The following is a 17,008-nucleotide window of genomic DNA, read 5'->3' as shown; positions in this document are numbered from 1 at the left end:
TTACTAGGTTTTCACAGCTTTCTTTCCTATGAACAGAATGTCCAGCATGTATAGATGCATACATGTTACCATTGTGTAACAAAACAGCCTTTAAACTAGTTTTGGATGAATCAATAAACAGCTTCTAGTCTTCCTTTTTGTATTCAATACCAAACTCATTCATCAGATCAGGAATGTCTGAGCAGTACACTAAATCATCTTCTTGTTGAAAGAAACCAGGGAAATTGCAGATCTCTCTTTCTATACATGTATATGCTGGTTCTTTTGTGGCGGTGTTCGTAGCGACAAACACTTGGCTGTAGAAATGGCTTACGAAGTCACCGCCACACTTTTAATAGCGGGCCGACCGGTCCGCTGGAACAGTGAACAGAAAGATGAAAGCCCAAACACTCATATTAAATAAAAGTCGGTACTTATCTTTTATTAATGAAGATACAGTAACACAGTAGTGAACTCGGTGTCTACAGAAATCTGTCTAGTTCAAGTCGGAGCGGCTAGGTCAGCGTCGGCTGACGACAAACAACAACTCTGCTGCGATGAACACACAACTAACTAACAAGTACACAATTCGGTGGCGAGTATACAACTGAGCGGCGAATACAGAACTGTCCTAGCGCTCGCGACTCCAGCGCTTAAGAAGCCAGAAGCCAGCGGTGGCACGCGCAGACTTGCGGCGATTTGCTGTCTCGCTGGCGCTGCTTATGCGGACGGCGTCCGGACTTTGATGCTGCCAACCTTTTGGCAGCGGGCTCGGGTGGCATTACTGGCTAGGACATAACAGGTTCCAACTGCCAATAAGTTCCTTTTCTTTTAATCTAGAGCCAAGCAATTCGGCTTTTCCTTTTGTTAAGCCCAGATCCCTAACTAAATCATTAAGCTCGGTCTGAGTAAACAATTTGGGTTCTAGATGTTCTGTATTACAATGGAATTCATCATCAGGACGTTCATCTAAATCAGATTGTACATCAGAAAATACTTCTGTTGGAATAGAATTTAAATCATCTGGTGGTTCAGGAACCGGCAAATCTATACCATTCCCTACTGGTCAGGTGGCAGACGGATGGTTAGGGCAGCTTATTACCTTCTTGTTTTTCGAATTATGGCACTGCAAAAGTAGCAATCATCGGAATGATTTCTTGGCTCTCTCCATATCATAGGAACAGCAAATCTAAAGGCTTTTTTCTGCTTTTTGGACCATTTTCTCAGATCTTCAACACACACATAACATACCTTATGCAGTGCCCAAGATTTATCTTTATCACTAAGTTTAGATCCAAAGTAAGATAGATAAACCTTTTTCACAAAGTCTGTAATGTTTCTTTGGTGTTTTTTAATCACAAATTCATCAAAAATATAACAAAAACTGTCAGCAGAGTTTTTACAACCACGATTAGATGTTGTATTGAGCACATGTACAGGAAACGGGAAAATGAGGTTAGGTTGACAGTAAACAAAACACCATCTGTTAACACAAAAATAGACTTGACCTTTTTTGCCAGCAAATGTTTTTCAGCAGTGCTACCAACATCATCTAAATTCATTACATCTCCTTTTTAAATTATTTTAACTATATAAAAGGTGTAAAATTGTTTAAAAATTGCTTAATTTAATAAATATAACTGTAAAATGTGAAGAAATGGTGGGTGATACAGTTTTTTAAGTATCGTATTTGGATTTACCACCCAAAAACATAGGAATAAGGTATTTTCAGCAAAAAAGTTTTTCCATTGTTGACCTGTGTTGTTATCTGTACATACTATTAACCATGTAGTGCACTCCTCAACAAAAACATGATTGTTGCTATACTTGAACTATTTATATTTTCAGGCTGCTATATTGCATATGGGACACCATACACACACATCAATACTAATTTCAATACCAATTAAACATCTGCAGGTAATCAATATTTATAGCGTGTCCTTTGGACACAATGCTAACAACATATATTGATTAGACATTCTGATAAATATCACACAACTTATTCAAGAGCTGGCCAACAGCAACAAATAGCCAACACATTTTTACAAGTGTGTGTGTGTGTGTGTGTGTGTGTGTGTGCAGCACCCATGCGCACTCGTGCGTACGCATCCTACTCCAACCTGTGCTAAAGTCATGGACCACACACCTGTTAGATATTACATGGCAACTGCAGTCTGACAGCTTGTTACTGAGAGGCATAGCAGTCTTTATTCCTATGTGTTAGGAATCATATGAACAATAACAGCTATCTCAGCAACACTGTAGAGACTGCGGTATTGTCTTTCCACAAAGTAGCTCCTTATGCCAAATTTGAGTAGGGCAGTGTCTGACCAGTTGTGATGAGGAATGTATAAATCTTCTTCAAGGAGAGACGGGTGCATTGCTTCACAGCCCTGTGAGTTCACCTGATGTCTCACCCATCAAACAAGTATGATTCGTTGGTAGCATTATGGTCCTCCAGTAACCACTGTTCATTTAAAGTGACCGCTCATACAAATGCTGTGAAGGGAAATTCTCCAACAACATATCCATATGCTCACTGCCTCCATGTTACAATATTTAGAGGTTCTAATGAGGGCTTCACACCATACCAGTTCATCAAAACCAATGGGAATGCATACCTTTGTAATCCTCACATTATGTATTGTCACATACTTAATCTGGGTTATAAAATTTATTTCAAGCAAGTGTATCCTCCTTGATGCTGAAATTTTCACAAATGTTAATGCAAAGATATAGAGGAGTCTCTATTATTGTGCACAACACCATGTTCGGTATTAGTAAGAATTCAAGCTTTTTTTTTTCTCCTTGTTGTGTATTAGGACTGTTGGCATGACCTTGAAATAAAAGCAGTTTCAAAGCACGTCGGAGTATGAAGCACTACAATTAGCCACTGCATTTGCCAAATCTCCTTCCACTAGTGCACACTTTTTTGTTTCACCAAATACATGTGATACATTCTTCTGGAGATTAAAATTGTGACAAATCATAGAAAATTTACTGCATTCAGATAATAATTGTAGAGGGCACCTATGTCACCCACCAGCAATCCAGTATACTCTTGGGAATAGCTGTAGTTGTCTCTAAGAGCTTGGATTAGAGGCTTCATGCCATGATAGCTTGAACATTGTGTAGTCAATAAACAGAATGCTGAGTGTCAGGTTTCTGTCAACAGAAATTTGATATGTTTCATTCTGGCAGGTCAAAATCAATATTCAACAATGGAACTTGTGACCAAATGCAACTATACCAATTAAACTTAGAGGTAAAATGACAAATTAATTCTGGATTTTCCACGATAATTATCATAGAACAAAAGTGATTAAGGCAAGGATGGGCATAATAATGATATTCAGAAAAAGAATTTTGATCAGAAAAATTTGTGAAAATAAAAGATTTTGTTTTTGTAACAGTAACAACAACTGATCATTCTTAGGCAGCAACATGATTCCAGGACTTAATAGGTCGGATAAAAGATACACGATACCTATACTTCAATTAAAATTACTTTGTGATTAACATTTGAATGAGTCAAGTGGTAGAGCAAGACTCAGCCAATCACAACTGTTTCTTGGGCTGCACACGATTGCTGTGTTAACCGTTCTGCAAGCAAGAGCCTTGTCAGGTGATGCATCCCACAGAGGTTGGGAGGGGGCCAGCCGGGGCCTCTTACGAAGGCTGGAGCAGAGAAGGACCACCAAATACGCAATGATTTTTGCACATTCTATTATGCCACTATAAAAATAGTTTTATGCCAATATGGCAAAACTATATCCCCTGCTAAAGTTATTACTTTGGTAAATATTTTAGTTTTTGAACTAAAATATTGAAATAATAATGTCAGATTGATCATATTTATCAAGCAAACATAAATAAACTACTTGGTCAAAAACTTCGATTCTTTCGTATCTTATACTCTCATATTGAAGTGTGGTTTCAGTGGTTGCAGTATTGAAACGCTTTGAAATTAAGAAACCTGTACCAATTGATTCAGAGAGCTTGCAATGAAAAATGTGGTCATTTGATTTTTTAAAATATTTACATAGTCACAGTCTGCTGCTCGGTATCACAGTTCAGTTTATCACATCACTCACATCCACAGTCTAAGTTGGTGTTACAGTTATAATGACTGTAACAACATTAAATGGAATGAAGTTGTATGGGTGACACACTGGTGTAAGAGTAAAGCATTGGGCTTGTAATGGAAAGCTTGTGAGTTCAAATACAAGTCCAAACTTTTTTTAAAGCTTGTTACGCTTCTCTAAGAGTATTGTCCTTGAAGTAAAGCTGTCATAAAATTAATGGCTATCATTTTTGTTAGTATCATTCCTTCTATTAATTTAACAAACTTAGTATTTTTTGTTCTTTTATATCAAAAGAAAATTTTAATGGAATTTTTGGCTCAACAAAACATGAGTACAGGTTGGACAGAAGATTCAGTAACTAGCACCACACTACACACCGTTGGAAAAAGTAACAGGCTGATTCTTCTCCATGCAGGTACATTAGCAAGATTCATGGAAAAATGTATTTTGTCATTTAGAGAGAAGAAAACCACTGATTACCACAAAGTAACGAATAGAGACACAGTTCAGCACTGTTTTAAAGACTCAGTTTTGAAAAACTTGAGAAAACCTTTCATAATAGTTCTGGACAATGCCTGACAACATTTGACTATCCCTGGTAAGGTGGCTATAGTACCTTCCAGCAAATAAGAGATTATCAACTGACTACACTGAAAAAATGTTCCCATACTAGATGACTTTAGAAAAGGTGAACTACTAGATCTTGTGGCTCAGAATAACCTTTACCTCTATATGTCATAGATGAACTGGCAAAAAAATATGGCCACATGGTCCTCATCCTCCCACCATATAACTGCCAATTCAATTTCATTGAATTCACATGGGCTCAATTTAAAGGTTATGTGGAAATGAATAACAAAAACTGTACACTGGCAAAAGTAGAAAGATTGGCAAAGAATTCCATCAACCAAACTTCATAATGTTGTAAGGTACACAAACAAAGTAATGATGAAAGCAGTTAAGAATGAGTGTGTAGTGGAAAATAATCCTAAACAACTTCTTATTTCATTTAATTCTGACAGCAGTTGTAATGATCACACTGATGATAGAGAAAATGATTCAGAGATACGTGGTTTGCACCCGACAGTGGTATACTTATTTATATTCACCCCTCCCAGTTTCCTCCGCTTATTTAGAGAAACAATTATTTTGTGGCATGTGTGTGGTTGCACATTCTTCTTACTGCTGTTATTTGCCTATAATGTGTGATAGGGTATCTTACGCACTGCCGCCCCTACAGCAACAGTGGCCCCCACCACTGTTCTCCCCACTAATTACAAAGACCTTAGCAACAGTCAGTAAGCAGATGACTTGTCTCTTTCTTGGTGCATGCACAGTTATCAAGCACATGAGCACATGGCATACTGTGCACAAGCTGGCAAGTCTGCTCCCCTCCACTGCCATCTGTCAGTCACAAAGCAGTTTTAATCAGAGTATAATGTGCGTTCACATGAAATGTATCCTATAATAGCAAGAAATACGCTGATGAGGTCTCCACTAGCAAAAGAAATCTAGATTTGTCCCCAATAAACACAGAACACATGAATAGAATGATTTCTTAATTTTCTTTACTTACGTTTATCACACAGTTATCAAAATAATGTAATTTCTTCATTAGCACCTTTGTATACTGCAACTGTTTAGAGGCAAATAGATAAACAACAGTCTCAACAATACCCTACACCAAGTACGGTTCAAAAGCTTAGACATGCACTGAAAGAAGAGAATTGAGGACTATAGGCTTTTCCCTCCGATAATATAAATAATGCTACTAATGCTAGCAGAGGATATGGAGGGATTTACCTGTGATCAAGGAACAAGAATTTCCATTCTAGGCTATGTCTTGAAGTGAATTCACTTTTAGTAGAGTCCACAACTGACATTTCACGGATTAATAGTGGAGTCTGCAAGCGTCCAACACCGACAAAAACTAATCTAAAACAGAAAACATAATGAAACTTATGACTACATATTTTATTTAATGAAATAATCAGTTACTGGAAATCCTATTTCTAAAGGAAAGGACACTACAGGAAATTATACATAAGATGCTGCTAATGTCAGTACCATACACAAAGCATATTTCGCTACAATATTCTCAACGTATGCATTTTGTAAGCTACCAATCTTACTGATTTATGCAATGCTCTTTCTTTGTCTATTGTTAACAATTCAACAGATGGAGTGACGTTTCACCAAAGCTATTCCAAAATGTCTAGTCTGTTGATAATTCAAGATAATTTTGATACATGACTGTAAAGATGCCTGTCTGCTTCAGACCTTTCACATCTCTTTAACCTCATACTTCATCTGAGTTTATCATCCAGGTACTTCAGATTTTCTTGAGGAGGTTAACCACAGTTACTCTGAGTGGCTACCACATATATATCATTTTTAATATACTTCTCATTTATTGTCAAGAGCCACTTAATGTGTCATAGTCCTCAATTGCAGAATATTCAGATTTACTTGAATGAAAAAGAGGTATTTTCAGCAGACTAAGTTGGTGAAACTTCTACAGCATTTCTCAATGCAGCTGCAAATCATTAGCAAGTGTTTCCTCTTCTCTGTGCTGTTGTCCACCTTTCAAATGACTCCATCTAATAGTGTGGATGTAAATCACCTTTAATGCAACTACGTCTAGTTACCCTGTGTTGTACGTATCTAAAACTATGAATTTCTATTGTAACTGGACTGACTGATATAGTGCTACTTAGCTATCCTGCTTTTGCTAGGGATCAAATCTAGAGTAATAATTCCAACTTCCTTTCAGTATGTTGTGACCATGTCATTGATGGTTGCCATCTTATACCCGAAGAGGCTTGAGTGTTATATGCTCACTTAAACATATTCATCATGCACTTGGAGCTGCACCCCAACAAGGTTTCTTGAATATAACCTGTTTGTCTTACATAAACTGTACTCTTCCAAAAATTACGGAAATCTTAACAATCTCACAATTAAGTATGAATATAATAGAGGGAAACATTCCACGTGGGAAAAATATATCTAAAAACAAAGATGATGTGACTTACCAAACGAAAGCACTGGCAGGTCGATAGACACACAAACAAACAAACACAAACATACACACAAAATTCAAGCTTTCGCAATCAACGGTTGCTTCATCAGGAAAGAGGGAAGGAGAGGGAAAGACGAAAGGATGTGGGTTTTAAGGGAGAGGGTAAGGAGTCATTCCAATCCTTGGAGCGGAAAGACTTACCTTAGGGGGTAAAAAGGACAGGTATACACTCGCACACACACACATATCCATCCGCACATACACAGACATGTGCGGATGGATGTGTGTGTGTGTGCGAGTGTATACCTGTCCTTTTTTCCCCCTAAGGTAAGTCTTTCCACTCCCGGGATTGGAATGACTCCTTACCTTCTCCCTTAAAACCCACATCGTTTCGTCTTTCCCTCTCCTTCCCTCTTTCCTGATGAAGCAACCGTTTGTTGCGAAAGCTTGAATTTTGTGTGTATGTTTGTGTGTCTACTGACCTGCCAGCACTTTCGTTTGGTAAGTCACATCATCTTTGTTTTCACAATTAAGTATGTTACACATCCTCCATTACTGCTCAGACTTCTACAAGTTTCATAAAGAATGATTACAGTGTAAAAGAACAAAGCTTGTAAAGTATTCAGTACAACAAGACAAATGTGATGAACTTGATATAGGTCTTTAGAACAACTAGATTAGGTGCATCTCTTTATTGGGATTACATTTTATGAATCTCTCAAGAGACTCACAGACATGTACACTAATACATGGCCAAAGAACAGATATTTTAAGATATACTGATATAGTTATCCTAACAGAAAGTGCAGAAGATCTTGAAGTCACATTAATTAAAATGGATATGGTTACGGTCAGAGAATAAAACATGAAAATAAATAAGTACTAAACAAAATTGATGGCAACTGATAAAGAAGAGAAAGGCAAAATCAAAATTTATGTTCATAGAGAGGTACTTGAGCAAGCTGACTCATTTAGTTATTTAGGAAGTAACATTAGCAAAAAGTGCTTTCAACAACAAGATGAAGAGTATATTATTATTATTATTATTATTATTATAAAAATGCTAGCCTAGAAATCAGGAAAAGGTTTTTCAAAGCCTATTTTTTGGAGTTACGGAGACATATGAACAGAAGAAACTGCATTCTTCTAAGACTTAACATTAGACACATGCTCAAAATAAAGTGAGTTGATATGGTTACAAATGTAGAAGTCTGCAAAAGAGTGGATGATAAGAGAAGCCTGTGGAAATAAGCTGTAAAAGAAAGAGAGCAAACTACATATAATGGCCATCCAATGAGACCCAAGGGACTCCTCAATGCAATAGTAGAGTAGTATGTTAAGGGAAAGAGACAAACATGGATTTATTTTAAAAAATTATACAACTATATGAGAAATGTGCTCTCATAAAGACCGGAAATGTAAGAAACAAACCTGTACCTTGCCTAACAAGAACTAAAGCAGCTCATAACTATCAGAGATGCTGCACATTGGGCATACAAACTACACCACACTGCTTACAAGCAGAAGCAGAAGAGAGTTAGTCAAGCTGTGAGAAATGCAAAACTCTGGCATGCCCATATGTTATCTGACAACAGAAATAGGCCATCTCATCTATGGAATAAACATGTGTGGTCTTGGTACTAGCAAAGTAAAAACTGCAGCTGATCCCACTGTCCCAGAAGAAAAACTGAACTGGTACTTCACATTACCTACAACCGCAACTGAACCACACACGAAACAGAGACTCACTGATTACTTTGTGGATGCAAATGACTGTAGCAGACAGTTGTCACAGTGGCGTAAAACCAATTCCCCATCCGCAAAAAGATTGAAAACCGTAATTTCGTGCCAAAAAAAAATCGTGGCCTCTGTGTTTTGGAATTGAAAAGGAATCATTCTAGATGAATTTCTGCCTCGAGGCAGCCCTTCAATGCACAGCAATATTGTGAGACCCTATAAAAACTCAAAAGGAACATTCAAAACAAAAGGAGGGGAATATTGACAATGCCCCTCCTCACACAGCCTTAGTCACCCTGGCGTTTGGGATTCATTGGGTTCGGATGTTTTGAATGATCCCCTCATATTCCCCTGACCTGGCATCTTCAGATTATCATCTTTTCACCTTTCTAAGGCAAACATGAGTGGAATTACATTTACAACTGATGAGCCGGTGCAGAAAGACATTCTTAAGTGGGGGAAGGGACTGGCAGGACAGTTCTTTGAGGAGGGCATAAAGAAGCTTGTGCCATGGCTCACCACACGCATTCACTGGGATGGCGATTGTGTGGAAAAATAGTCAATGAGTGCAATATTTTTTTTTTCTTTTTAAGATACAGTTTTTCTGAAAAATATAAAATCTAGTAGGCTTATTTTCTAAACATGCCTTGTATATATATCATTAACTACCTTCCAAAGTAGGAGATGTAATTCAGTTCTCTAATATAATGTGGGAGGTTATTTCAGAGTTGGGTTGCTGCTACTGAGAAAAACTTCAAGAAAGTGGATGAATGATGCAGTGGGACAGACTAGATTTTCCTCTGATGGGAATAGTTGTTTCTGCCGTGTTGTTCAAATAAGAACATTATGGTTGAGCAGATATATGAGGGACAGTGTTCATTGATAAGACATTAAAGCAGACAGAGGGTTTGAAAATATCTGCGTTTTTCTGCATGCAGCCAGGATAGCAGTTCTTATGATGCTGAAATATGATCAAAAAGTTAAACATCACATTTATAACAAACACAGGCATTCATAACCAATTCCAGGCATCATGAGCTTTCCTGAGAAAGGTCTTGCATGATAAAATCTCTGTGATCAATAATTGGAAATATACATTTTTCTACAAGTCTTTTTTTTTTTCAGGCAAGAGAGAATAAATTTTTATATTTTTGTAGAGTGTGGAGAGATGTTGATGCCTTCTTGCACATTGTAGTTACATAATCTGTCCAATGTAGATTTTCATCCGTTATTACACCTAAAATCTATGCTGAAGGAGAGACGTTGACAGCATTAAAGGTGGTAGGGATCCCTGACAATTCGGGCTAATGAGCCTAGAAGGACCAATGAGTACCACGTGGGTTTTGGATAGGTTGAGCTCAAACCCTATATCCTGCACCCATTTTGGTGCCGTTCACGGGCTGGCATTGAGATTCTTGATAGCTGTTTTCAGGTTTATTGGTTTTATACTTAGATACAACTGGAGGCCATCAGCATACATGTGGTACCTGCGGTAGGACAAAACTAATGACACATCATTTATGTACAATGAAAAGAGTACAGGACCTAATACTGAACCCTGGGGGAAGCCGGGATGACTTTATGGTGTCAGCATGATGCATTGCTGGCGAGACATCAGGTATGAACAAAAGCAATGCACTGCACTTGGCAATAAATTTAGGCTGCTAAGTTTGGCAAGTAAAATGTCGAAGTCAACAGTGTCGAAGGCTTTGCTGAAGTCTAGGAAGCACATGATAGTTGCTTCTTGTGCATCCAAGGGAAGCTTCACGTCATCTGTTATTTTTATTAAGGCAGGTGTTGTGCTGTGGTATTTACAAAAATCTGATTCATATTTGTCTAATAGGTTGTTTGTGGTAGTTTGTCAGCTGGCTGTGGATTATATTCTAAGGCCTTGGGCAGTGCAGGAAGAATGCAAATAGGATGGTAATCAGAGGATACTGTGCAATGTTCTTTTTGGGTAGTGGTTTAACTAGTCCCTGTTTCCAGACCTCAAAGAAAACACTTGCAGTTAAGAAGCAGTTGAGGGTACGGGTTATAGTAGCCTGTAGTGCATCAGTAATAAGCTCCATCATTTTCACTGTGATTCCATCATGTCCAGCATATGCTGATTTGATATGCACGGCGGCTTTCTGATGGTATTGAGAGTAACATACACATTTATAACGAGCCACCAAAGTTTCATCTCCAGTCACGAAAGGGCTCAGAAAATTCTCACCTTCCAATTCAGTTTCATTAAAAAAACTTACAGGCACTATTTAGTTGTGCTGCACTGTCAGCTGTTTTGCAACTGACAGTGTGCACAGTTTCTGGTAACCCAGCATTTCTGTGAGTGTTCCTGTAAGAGCGTTCTGTTCATCATGAACATTTGTTCTGCCTCCACTGAACTCCCTACACCACTTATAATACACAACTATTCTGCTCACAATACCTTTGCTGTTAACTGTTCTGCTTACAATACCTTCACTGTAAACTGACAGGAAGGGCATCTGGGCACTCTCTACCACAACCATTGCCAAATCCAGATTTACGTGCTGACCCTGTGAAAATACGGGATACTACCAGGAAAAAGAAGAGACATATGGCTGCCTGAACATATTGAAACACTGAGATGAACAGCCCCCAAAAAGTCCTCCTCTTCACACACCACAGTCACACACTTTAGAGAGGAGCTCTGGTACCTATTTCAGAACAATACTGTAGAGTCACATGCTGGCAAATTCTCTAACCTGCTCAGAGAAGAAAACTAAAGTGCTGCCCTCAAAAGAACTGCAACTTGTTATTCCCCATAACAAAACATTAGTTCCCACTGCCATACAAAATTATTTCTTGGCAAATACCACCAGACACCACAGTTTATCTCCTGCCAGTCTCCTCGGTTCCTGCACCAGTTAGACAACACTGCTATAATTCTGTCATCTCTCTGTTATCATCTATATGAATTTCCTTTAGGTGTGGTCTATTATGGGTGGTATGCCTTTGCCCTTCTATTCTTATGTGACTGACAGCTAGTAGTAGGAACAGCCACAACTTATGGACTCTGAACCATTGTGCAGTTTAGCATTTTTCTTACAAACAAATCACAGCAAAAGGTGAAGAAAGTGAGAAGTTAACAGAAAAAATATCCCAGGAATGCTCAAACATTTCCATTTTCACTCACATCACATGCAATATATAGCCTACTCTCTTCACACATTGAATCACTGTCAGTTGGGTGACCTATATATTTTACTTTTAAAAGGCCATTTCTTCAAAAAATCACTTTATTTACAAATACAAAATTACCTGTACTTCCAAGAATAGTCAGGGATTTGAAAACATTCCTATAACCACTCACATCATTGTCTTCAGGTTTGTGTAGAGTTGTGCCATGTTACAAAGTGAATCTGTCTGATACACAAACCTGCTAATAAGTAAATTGATGTAAAGATGTGGAGAGTGCACTGTTGCCTCTGTTCAATCAAACTCCACAGAGAAGTAACTGTACCAAAAAATTTCTGTACAAGTAATGTCAGCTGTGAAAATGAGAGTAACCTGAAATGATTATGGTATTTACCCAACAATATGACAACCCTGAATATAAGATGACCCACTTCTTTTGAAGAGGTTCTGTATGAAATTTTTATTTTTAATTTATTCTGACTAATCAAATTTACAAACTGTTTTACTGATATCAAAGTATCTTAAAATCCATCTAAAAAAGTTAACACTATGTATTGCAGAGTGTCATGGTGTTTTATTTAGATTATATGATAGTGATGAACAATAGCTGTGGGATGTCATTGGACTAGCACTGTTCTATATCATACTGCAAGCCCCATCCTTTTCAAAATCACCACCAGCTCATATTTGTTTTGAATTCTGCAACACATGCAGTTGGAAAATTCCTCTTTATCTCCAGTGGCTTCATTCGTGTAATTTATCAAGTAATTGGGAAGCATTCATCACATTTCTCTCCACACAGAGAACAGTAAGATATTCCAATTCATGAAACCGTCCCTGATTTGGTCCCCTGAAAGTTTGGTATGTAGAACTGGCAATCTCTAATTTATTTTTCATCTGATACCACCTACAAACATTCGACTCTGTGACATCAGATTTTCTTCCTGCTGCGACATTATTTGTGGCCTCTGTGTCATGAATAACCATTAACTCAAAATTAGTTTTGTGCTATGTGCATGAATAAATTGTGAACTCCAAACTTATAGAGGCACATTTTCTCAACAGAGTCATCAGTTATCAATCACTACAATTTCTGTTCCTACAGCGTTAAGTGAACTGAACAATAATAATATGTCATCCTCTTGGCTCCTTACTGCTGAATCAACAGATATCAGACCACTTCTGGCTAACAGTGTGCTTCATCCTTCATTGACAACTTTCAAAATAAACAGTGCTGTCAAGCAGTTGGTGCTATACTATAATTCTTGAACCTGATGTTTCATTTATTATATTGTGTTTTGGATGTTTTGTGTGAATTTATTTATATTAGAACTAATTTATCTCCTGTAGAAAAGTATACTACTGTTGATTATTTATCCATTTGTATGCTCAGTCCAGTTCTGACTGCATTTACATTCAGGCAAACTGCAGTTTAAATGTTGTAATCTTCCACAAAAAGCAAGATATGTGGGGTTATTCTAATGGTTGGTATAATTTCTCTATCTTATCTTCATGGTTTTTATGAGACATTTACATTGGTGGCAGTGGAATCATTCTGCAGTCTTGTACCGGTAACCGATCTAGAAGCCCTGCACTCAGTTTCTTCAATGTCTTCCTTTAATACGATTTGTTGGGTAGCCAAAAACTCTAGCAGTACTTGAGAATGGGTCCTACTACTGTTCTGTATGAAGCCTCCTATACAGATGAGCTACTGTTTCCCAAAATCCTCTCAATAAACTGAAGATGACCATTCACCTTCCCTACTACCATCCTCACATGTTCATTCCATTTCATATCATATCACTTTGCAACGTTACACCTAGATAATGTGCGTAGCAGCACACTACTAATGCTGTATTTCACATTACAGGATTGCTTTTCCTACTCAACTACACAGACTTAAATTTTTCTTTGTTTAACTGCCATTCATCATACAACTACAAATTTTGTCTAACGAGGAAACCACACAGCAACCAGATTTTTGTAATTTTTTTTATATTTGTGGTACACATATTTCAGAACTCAAATAATTTTTCAAAGCAATTTGATGCAATTTTCAAAAATTCTCCAGAAAATCAACTTTGAAGTTTTCAAATCATCTTTAATGTGTGTAAGTTAGGTTGATTTGTCAATATATATAGCACGGCTCTATGGTAGGGTGCTCACCTGTGAAGTCAGTGGACTCAGTTCCATTCCCAGCGGATTCAAATTTTTAAAGAATGACATGTTCTGTAAGCATTTGCATTAAGCCTAAAATACATAAAGATGGAAAATAATCAGTAAGGCTTGAGATAGGTAGCCACTGGATCAAGTCTCATTTCAATAACTTTTTTCATTCTTTTCTGTTCACTTTGAATACCTACATCATTTAAATATAAATTTCATCAAATATGTGGCAATTAACACAAACCTAATTGTAATTGTAATGAAAAATGCATGTCGTCTTATTTCTAATTACACATCATACAGAAAAATCCAGTTTTCGTTACAAATATAAGTTCTTAATTACTGAACTTTCATAAAAGACTAGCAAACCCAGCAATGAAAAAAGTCATGGAATACCTCCTAACATTGTGCTGGACATCTTTTTGCCCAGTGTAGTGCAGCAAGTCAATGAGGCATGGACTCCACAAGTCGTTTGGAAGTCCCCTGTACAAATATTGAGCCAAGCTGCCTGTATACCCTTTCATAACAGGGAAAGTGTTGCTGGCACAGGATTTTGTGCATGAACTGACATATCGATTAAGTCCCATAAATGTTTGATGGGATTTATGTCGACTAATATGGGTGGCCAAATCATTTGCTAGAAATGCCCAGAATGTTCTTCAAACCAATTATACCTAATTGTGGCCTGGCGACGTTGTGCATTTTCATCCATAAAAATTCAATCATTGCCTGGGAACTTGAAGTCCATGAAGGGCTGCAATTGATCCCCAAGTGGCCGAACATAAATGTTTCCAGTCAATGGTAAGTTCAGTTTGACCAGAGGACCCAGGCTATTCCATGTAAACAGAGCCCACGCAATTATGTAGCCACCACTAACTTGCACAGTGCCTTGTTGACAACTTACGTCCATGGTTTCATGAGGCCTGTGCCACATTCAAATACTACCATAAGCTCTCACCAAGTGAAATCAGGACTCATCTGACCAGGACTCGATTTTCCAGTAGTCTAGGGTCCAACTGGTATGTTCACAATCCCAGGAAATGCACTGCAGGCAATGATGTGCTGTTAGCAAAAGCACTTGCGTCATTCATCTGCTGCCATAGCTCATTAACACCAAATTTCGCCACACTAATGGGTACATTCGTCACATGTCCCACACTGATTTTTATGTGGTGTTTTGCTTGTCTCTTAGCAATGACAACTCTAAGCAAAAGCCGCTGCTTTTGGTTGTTAAGTGAAAGCCATTGGACACTGAGTTGTCTGTAGTGAGAGGTAGTGCCTGAAATTATGGATTCTTGGCACCTTCTTGATACTTTGGATCTTGGAATATTGAACTTCATGATTTCTGAAATGGAATGTCCCATGCATCTAGCTCCAACTACCACTCTGTGTTCAAAGACTTAATTCTCATTGTGCAGCCATAATCAAGTCGGAAATCTTTTTACATGTACCACCTGAGATCAAATGAGAGCTCCATCAAAGCACTGTCCATTTGTATATTGTGTACGCTATACTTCCGTCACCTGTGTATGTGCATATTGCTATCCAATGAATTTTGTCAACTCAGTGTATATATGTCCTAATCTTCCTCCCTTTCTCCCCTCTCTTTCTATCTCCTCCTTGCCCCACACCTCTTTTCACCTCCTCCTCCTACCAGTTTCTGAACTTGTCCCTTATTTATTGTCACTGCCAATGAAACTAAGGCTGAGAATTGAAGTTGTTTAAATGAATGGGTAATTCAAGTGGGATCATTAGTATACAGGACTGACAGACCTCCTATTACAGAATCTTTTGAGGATAGTAGCTTCAAGGGGAATATCCCACATAGTTTTACTTTTTTTAAATGGTATTCTAATCATAAGCCATTAAGCATGACAAGAAAATGATTCTCTCATTCTAAGGAGGATCATTTTGACATCAAATGAGTCAGGATTTGATGAAGATTGTTTAAATACATTAACCCACAACGAACCATGTCACTGTACTTGAGAACTGGCAAATGTGATGAACTATAATCATTCTATCATCTTATGAGATTTGCACACAATGGGGAAGGTACAAAAATCAGGTGTATGGGTATCACATGTTCCAAATCAAAATCACAAAAAAAACGATGGTGGCCAAATGTGCACCTCTGCTTGCTCGTCATCCATTGGTTCGTAAACAACACTGACCACTCTTATCCTGTACTGTTACTGGTGACGAGAAATGATGTCTTTATGCTAACATATGGAAAAGAAGGACTGGTTGAGCCCAAACAAAGCAGCAACTTCCAGTACAAAAACCAGCATGCATCCACAAAAAATAATGATATGCATCTGGCGGAACAGTGATGGAGGGGTGTGCTACAAATTGCTTCCCCGAGGTGTAACCATCACTGCTGACACTTATTGTCAACAACTGAGATGTCTTGCAGATGCAATCTAAGAACAACAAACCAGGAAGACCGCATGAAGTGATGCTATTCCATAGTAATGCCCACCTCCAGTCTGCTAAACTGCCAAAGAACACTGTACATGAGTTGGGTTCGGAATTCATTTTGCACCTACTTTTTCACTTTATCTTGCAACTTCAGATTTTCACATTTTCCACTCTCTGCAACACAACTTTTAAGGAACTTCCTTCCCAGATGAAAATGCATTCCGAATATAGCTCGACGAGTTCTTCGCCTCAAAACCAAGTGATTTCTACAGTCGCCGAATCGAAAAGTTACCCCTGCACTGGCAGACTATTGTAAATAGTGAAGGAGAATATATTATTGATGACTAACATCTCTGTTACAAATATCTGTTGTATTTCTTAAACTTACAGAAAAATACTACACTTACGCACCAACGTAATACATTTTAAAAAATGT

General features: G+C 37.9%; 1 protein-coding gene across 2 annotated transcripts in view; it reads right to left on the bottom strand.

Moving 5' to 3' along the window:
* The window catches only part of LOC124713911 (circadian locomoter output cycles protein kaput-like), a 123,348-nt gene that overhangs the window by 83,557 nt on the left and 22,783 nt on the right, over nt 1–17,008 (bottom strand). For both annotated transcript variants that reach the window (XM_047242981.1, XM_047242983.1), the window contains exon 9: nt 5,871–6,002. In XM_047242981.1, the coding sequence (XP_047098937.1) occupies nt 5,871–6,002 (132 nt within the window). The remainder of the gene's footprint in view (nt 1–5,870; nt 6,003–17,008) is intronic.

This window comes from Schistocerca piceifrons, chromosome 1 (genome assembly GCF_021461385.2).
Source record: "Schistocerca piceifrons isolate TAMUIC-IGC-003096 chromosome 1, iqSchPice1.1, whole genome shotgun sequence".
Taxonomy (NCBI): Eukaryota; Metazoa; Arthropoda; class Insecta; order Orthoptera; family Acrididae; genus Schistocerca; species Schistocerca piceifrons.
Note: the sequence above shows the minus strand (reverse complement) of the source record. Positions and strands in the feature narration are given on the sequence as shown.